The following is a 7,742-nucleotide window of genomic DNA, read 5'->3' as shown; positions in this document are numbered from 1 at the left end:
TCCTAAATGAACTTTATCCTTGATAATGGAACAAATTCAGACTCATTTCTAGCTGTTTGAAGAACTTGTGCGTAACTTTATAGGCCTTAATGACGTTTAGTCATTCATTTCCAGTCAGGTAGAAAAGTTCTTCCCCTACTTGATGAGCTTTAATGAATCAAGGCCATTCAATATTCCATCCTCTCCAAAAAAGGAGAACAAACTTCATTAACAAGTGAGACACGCTCTGAAAAATGTGCAGACTGTTAAACAGGGTGAGCAGACATTCTCTGGTTCACCTAATCTGAATGCAATAGATGATCTAACTCACATTAGACTGTGGTTAAATCACCAGCTGACATGAACGTCACTCAATGACAACGCTTAAGTGTTAGGCAAAAGAGGTGGAGCTGGAATCATGGGGTTGGGAATGAGAGGCGGGGGGGCAGGCAATAAGAAGGAGGCGATTGTTGGGCAGGAGGGAAACATAAAGTGGGGAGTCAGAGGAAAGCGAAGTGAAGCAAAGGAACTCAGATTGCATTCAGGTCAAGATCTCAATCTAAAGCAACAGGTAAGTTCATGTCTCCTTTTGGTTTGCATAGTTTCAGTTATTATTATAAATGCATGCAGTTTCTTTACCACAAACAGACAGCAGATTGTTATTCCTGTGGACCTCCTGCTTTGCTTTCATTGTGTTTACAGTCAGAGGAAATTAAATCAGAGAACCTTTAGAATGAGGTTTAACATGATTTCTCTCCTAAAGCTCATGCCAGGTCATGTTTTAGGTGCACTTTATGTGGGATCTCCATGCCTCCTTTTTCCTGTAATCAGATCCAGCTGACCAGGCTTTGCTCTCTGCTTGGGTGTGCAGGCATTTGGACCAGTTGTGCAATACTCCCTGGAATGCTGATTAAGATTGAAGCAGCTCCAAATCTTTACAAATGAGGATTACTTGAATTATCTTGTAAAAAAGTCAATAAATCACTAAGAAAACACAGACAGGGTCATACATTTCAGCTAATTAAGAGTCCTTGGTTTGTTACGTCTTTACGCCAAAATAGTGCAACATTATTTGTTGAAACGGCATAGGGATCTTTTTATTGGTCCATTAAATCCACCTGTCATTAAATAATCAGTTTTATCTGTTGCTGTTTGTTCTGTTTTTTGCCATTTAATTAGTTACAGATGAGGAATTCAAGGAATAGAACAGTTTGTCCCTCTTAAGGCTCTTCCATAACAGATAAACTGAATCCAAGTCCTTAATGCACAAAAGTCTGCAAATGTATAAAAACATTTAGCTTGTTTCTGTCACCTTACAACACAACCTTCAATGTATTTCATCAGGATTTTATATAAAATATACAGCTTAAAAAGAAAAGTAATTTCTCTTTTGATTTAGTGTTTGATGCGACAAATAATGATAGAGCAAAATTAAGAAAAATTTTTCAAAATGTTAACTGTTTTATGAATGAAAAACAGAAAAGTGTGGCATTCACCTTTATCAGCAAGTCTTTATCAGCACATATAGAAACTGAAATGTGATGTTTAGTTTGTTCAGTATAAGTCAAGCTTTATAAGTTTGGAATGAAAACATCTCTGAACAACAGATTTTAATCTTTGCCTCAGAATTTAAAAGCCCTAGACTTTACCATTGCGTGATAAAGTGTATATGATGTGCAATTGAATTAAACTTTTTAAAGTCAGAGGGTTTCAAAGTGATCTACACTACTCACTCTCAGATAAGAGAAATCAGTATATTATTTCAAGTGCGTAATATGAGACTATATAATTACTGTATGAGGGCAAAAATATCCTTTGTCCTTTGTCCGTTTATCTTCGCAACCTGCTCAAATGGGTAAATACAATTATTTAAGAAACTTTTCCAATGGGCATCTGGCTGTTGCTGATGCTGCTTTGAATCCTGATCTCCTTGCCCAGTTTTGGTAGGTTTGCATTTGTACCATCTTTCAACCTTCACTGCAAAAATTGGTCTGGTGCACTGCAAAAATGTAAATCTAAGTACGTAATTTTATTTTTTTCTTAAACTAAGTTTTTTTTATCTTGAATTGAGCAGATAAATGAGACACTTTGCCAATGGAATAAGACAATTTACATTTGAAATAAGTAAAAAACAAGCGCAGTCTCTTATTTCAAGTGCATATTATCTAATTATCTTATTCTAAGGGTAAAAATGCTAATTTCATTGGCAGATCATCTTATTTTTCTACTCATATTAAGGGTAAATACACTTATTTTAAGCCATTTTTACTCATTTAAATACAATCTTTGCAGTTTGGTGTATTAGCTCTTAACTTGATCTGGCAAAAGGGTGATCTTCAGATAGAATAAGTATTATTAGCCTAAAAATAAGATAACTAGATATTATACTCTTGAAATAAGATAATGAAGTAGTTTTTTTTTTTATTTGTATTCTAAATGTAAATAATCTTCATCTATTGGCAAATTGTCTTACATATCTGCTTAAAATAAGGTAAAATATACTTATTTCCATACAAATTGACCTACTTAGATTTCAATTTTTGCAGTGATGATTTAAAAGTGCTCCAACATTTACTTCTTAGAAACTTGCAGAAGAAAATTGGATGCAGTGGATTGTATTAAAGAGGATTAAATGTAAAAGGGATGTATATTAATGTAAGTTACATTTATTAGAGTCTGTCACATAAAATCCAAATATCATAAAATGAAATATGATGGATAGATTACAGGTTATGTAAACAAAAAAGAATGTAGAGGAAATTGTTTGTTCATAAACACTAATAATATTAGCAGCTTATGAAATCCTCTGATGGAGTTTTTTTTTTATGACTTCCAGCTCATCGCCTGCCATGAGGAATCAGCCCCTCCCCTTCGTGATCGTATGTCTGCTTTCAATCAGGGGTCACTGTCCACTGCCCTTTACACCTGCAGGGACAGGGATACCTCCTTATGATCCCGACCTTGCCACGTTTGATTACAATTATGATACATCCACCTCTTCTGACCTGATCAAAGTGCCTACTAATACTGGAATTCCTAAAAGGTGCGACTACGACCCCTGCCGTGAGAAACAACCCCGCTGTGAGGAACTGGCTGCCTCCTCTGGCTGCCTCTGCCAGGGCTCCACCTTGCCTAATGAGCGTCCGGAACCTCCCAAGCTACAATCTGTATCCTGGAACGGTTCAGAAGTTGTAGTTCAGTGGTGTGCACCAAATTCCTTTATCACAGCTTATTTTGTGACAGTTGGAGGAGAGAAGAAGATGTTTGAGGAGGACCACAGGAGCGCGGTGTTGGGCCAGATAGACCACAAAGCGGAGGTCTGTGTGGTCGCTGCAAACGAAGCTGGGGAAAGCAATAAGTCCTGTATGGAGTACCAGCCGAGCAGCAGCAGCCTCCCTCTGACAGCGGGCCTCATCGGGGGGGCTCTGGGACTCCTGCTGCTGATTCTGCTGGTTGTTCTGCTGTGTAGGCGCAGGAGGCAAAAGAGAAAAGAGGCCATGCATGTCCATACATGAATAGTCAGGGATCAAACAAACAAACTGAAAGATTGGACACTCAGAGGAATAAAGACTCATGAAATGCTTCATTGCTGCTGAAGTTCATTAACTGTAGGGAGATTGAGTATCTGAAAAAAGGAGGAAACAGGGTTCATTGACTCCTTATCATATCTAGCTGGTCATATTCATCTACCCATTGGTGGTGCAGCTTGAAAAACACTTTGTTTAAGGAAGCGCTTTATTACGAATAGAAATAAAAAGCAGGAAGATTTTACTGTAGTGATGCTACGCCCATTTTTCTTCTATAAACATCTTTAATGAATGAGGAATGAATACCTTACCTTACCTCTGGGGGATCTTTGTCATATATCAAAAAGACCTCTGGAGAAATCTGTGTATGATTACTAAAGACTAAGCTGAGAAATACCCACACAAAGAAAGACAAACTACTGATTAAACAGATGGTTCAACTGGAGCCCAGAATTTGGGGGTTTACATCCTAACAAGACTTAGACAGATTTATTTTGTCATTTTGTATACAAGACTGTAAAGAAAACGGAATTTCGTTTAAAACAGCTCTCGATGAGTCTGATCTCTACTTAAATCTGTGACAGGACAGAGAAAAGGAAATGAACAGTTTTGATCTGGTGGTTTTCTGTAGCAACGTGCCAAAACAGAACTGAAACGACTGCCTTCCTGAAAATCAGCTCCTTGGATAAAAGGTTGTTGTTTATTGAGCTGATTTACTTTATTTAACCAGGAAGTCCCTCACTGTTGACAGAGATAAAGTATCTCCTCAGCCAAGCTGTCTGAGAATTATATCTTTCATACACATATAAAAACACTGAAAGGAATAAAGATCGAAACTTATTTAAAAACAGTTTGTTCAAGTCGGTTTAAAATGCTGTGGTAATAAAGAGTGGTTATAAATCCAGTTTATGCAAGAGTTTTGGCCTAATTCTGTAGTACAAGTTTTAAAAAAAGTGTTATATACACTGGATAATATTTTAACAGATGCAAAATAAAGCTTTGTCCTATAAATACACCTGATAGGCGTAAGATAAATTAATTTTTACAGAAAGGTATGGCAGAAGGGTGGATGATCAGAGATGTATTTTAAGTTTCAATGATTCTTATCTAATATGGATTTTATAAGTTTTTTTTTTTTGTGAAAATATTTGGTAGGAAAGAAATATTTATTTCTTGAATTCTCTTGAGTTTTCTTGTGTATTTTATGTATATAATTTGTATGGGAATAGATTGTGGCTTCAAGGATAGGAAAATGGGAAGAAGAAAACAACTCTGATTTTATTTTATGAGTGTCATTTCTACAGCTTATTTAATCTTGTGATTCTTGACTAGTTGCTTGGTATGTTTAGAAAAGTCTGTCCTTTAAACTGAAATAAAGAGCTGACTCTTGTTGGCCAAATGTGTTCTTTCCTAACTGCAGTAAGATGGGTGTGTTTTTTTCCATCTGTTTTGCTGCTGGATGTGGTGTCATCTCTGGTCTGGAGCAGCTCCAGAATCCACTGCTTTTTTCCAGCTGTCATACATTTTTTTTTCTCTGGAGCATTATGGATTTTTTTGCAAGGGTCTTCAGTAAGAAGCTGAAGGCGTTTCCTGGCACAGTAAAAAGAAGTAGAAGAGGTCTGTTGTTTGAAACCTTACAAATGATCTCGCCCTAGAGCCTTCATTATATGCATGTCTCCAGCTCATGGTTTAACTCAACATTCTTTTTTTTTTTTATTACATCCCTCATGGTCCCAAACGTCTGTTCTGGAAATCATTTACATGTTTGCATTTTGGGGTCAAAGTCTCCAAGGTGGCTGAACCTTTTCAGTTCAAGGCGGTTGCTTACCAAAGCCCAGAACCAGCAGAGGACAGGATGACTCACTACTGAGGTGCATTTATACCACAACCGCTGCTATGATGAATAAAGCCTGAGCCAGCATGCACTGTTTGAACCAAAAAGAAAATTCAACTACAATAGCCACTGTTCAACCACTTAAAGCAGCACTAGAATGGTTTCAAACAAATACTTTAAAGCTAAAAGGTGTAATATGAAATGCAAAAAAGCAAAACAACAGAAAATATGCACAGTAACATTATAACAGTACCCCATAAGCCCAGTTTATACAGTTAATCAGCAAAAGTTGATTTTCTTTCTTTCAAATACACTTAATTTGTGAACTAAAGATTAAGTAGTGACAAAAAAAAACAAAAAAACATCAAACAACTGGACCTAATAATTTAATTATAATCACCTAGAATTGTAGCCTTAAAAATATAGTTATGTTGTTGATTAAGGCTTCTTCAAAAGACTATCATTTAAAACAGATAGTAAGAGCCATTTTTTTTTTCAAAATCTCAAAACAACTGGAGCTGGAGTAAACAAGGCATCTCAAAATGACTTTTACAGTGTTCTGTTTACTTGTTTCAGTAAAAAGGAGCTGACTCATGTTTAGGGTTTTTTAAAACTCTGACGATTACTGACTCACTCAAACAGAACCCTAAACCCTGTTTCAAGTGGTCTAGGTTTAGTTTAAACCTTCGGGGCTTTACGTGGACCGACTACTTCATGTACTTTTGGTTTGATTCAAATACGTACGTCTTCCTGTAGTCATAGGTCATTGAATCAAGACGTTTTAGTTACCCAGACTGTGGAATGCAGTGCTTATCCTCCCCTGGAGGTTGCACTCTCTGGATGGGTTTAAAAAGCAGATAAAGACATTTTATCCCAAAAAAAACTTTGAGATGATATGAGCTTTTATAATGGGCATTTATTATCCTGTCATGCTTTTTTTTTGTTGTGCATCTGTGTATTTTATTGTGTTCAACCTTCTTACGAGGCTCCTTGTGACATCATTCTGAGAAACATTAAATGCTCAATTTTAATGCTTCTTTATAGGTTATACAATAAAAAAGCTTCAGGAAGTTGATTTATGGTCTTCTCTTTAAAAAACTTTTCCCTTTGGAGTTGAGTCACGTTCTGTAATTCTTCATTTAAATTTTTTTATTTTTTTTTTTGTGGGTGTGAGGATTACAAAGTTCTGTAGAAGGAACTATTATAACAGATATAAATCACATTCTTTGGAAGAACAATTACATATAAAAACCTTCAGTTGGAGTGAGCAATTATATATATATTTTTACCTAAATAATATTTAATGAGGATCTGGCTCAGAATGCACAGCTTCCTCATCTGCTAGCTATTTGGATATGTTGACTTTGGTGTTTCTTTGTGCTCCTGAGGACAGACTGTCCAAAGCTTTCTCCGGTTTCACATGCCTTTCAATGTCTAAGATACCTTCCAGAAAGGCAGACAGGGCGTCTCCTTTGGCTTTTTCATGCTGGCAGGAGAACAGCTTCATCTGAAAAATTTAAGCCACTTTAGTGAGTTGAACAAGTGCTGATAAATCTGCTGTGTGAGGGTTCTGTCTGCACCTGTTTAGACTGCATATTAACATCTGGGTACCAGTCATGTTGAGTCACTCCCATTTCATTCGGGGGTGTGATGAGGTATTTTATCTTTCTTTCTGTTTAAGAAGTGGGCAGTGAATCATTTCAAGCTGACAAAGGTTTTTAAAGAGCCTCTTCTGTTACTGTGAAAGAATGACTACCAGTAACGTGTCTGGATGAGTATTTGTGTAGACTAGGATCCAGTGTTGCACAGATTTCTTTGTTAAAGTTTCGGTTAACTCTGACTAATGTTAAGTTGGTGAAAATGATCTCAGATACAATTAAAGAAGTGCAACTGTAACTGGAGCATTGCCCCCTGCTGGCCACATTTGAACCTGGTACCCCAGTTCTGTATGCTTTAGTTGTCTTTTTGCTGCCACACACCCAGGGGCGGAGCAAGATGGGGGCCAATCATTGGCCACCCCTACAATTTTTTTCTCCAGAGGGTGGCATTTTTCACATTTGAACAATTACTTGACAACAGAAACACTGGTTAATTATGCACATCAATATACTAACAAATACAGAATTTATGCTCTTTTCAGAACTAGATTTTGTCTTATATGGGGTAAAGAGAAAATAATGTGTCTCTGCAAGTCATCTAGGTGTCTTCAGTGAAATAATAGATAAATAATTACTTTAATAATAACTTATAAATTAATTTAATGTGGATATTAGTACATTTAAAAATATTTTTTTTGTAGAATGATTATTCATGAAAGTATGTAAAGACAATGTAAAATATGTTCGCCCCAGAACTCAAACCTAAAAGAATTTCGTCCACTGTACCTTTTATCTAGATGCCAT

At 36.4% G+C, this 7,742-nt stretch overlaps 1 protein-coding gene across 1 annotated transcript; it reads left to right on the top strand.

Moving 5' to 3' along the window:
* The first annotated feature begins 416 nt into the window (after positions 1–416).
* LOC119786065 (LRRN4 C-terminal-like protein) lies at positions 417–4,905 on the top strand. Its single transcript, XM_038289145.1, has 2 exons — positions 417–550; positions 2,816–4,905. Exon 2 carries the CDS (start codon positions 2,829–2,831, stop codon positions 3,492–3,494), a length of 666 nt encoding a protein of 221 aa, XP_038145073.1. The 5' UTR covers positions 417–550; positions 2,816–2,828; the 3' UTR covers positions 3,495–4,905.
* Positions 4,906–7,742: the final 2,837 nt, after the last annotated feature.

This window comes from Cyprinodon tularosa, unplaced genomic scaffold (genome assembly GCF_016077235.1).
Source record: "Cyprinodon tularosa strain WSP-4 unplaced genomic scaffold, ASM1607723v1 ctg263, whole genome shotgun sequence".
NCBI lineage: Eukaryota > Metazoa > Chordata > Actinopteri > Cyprinodontiformes > Cyprinodontidae > Cyprinodon > Cyprinodon tularosa.
This window is presented reverse-complemented; position numbering and strand designations above follow the sequence as displayed.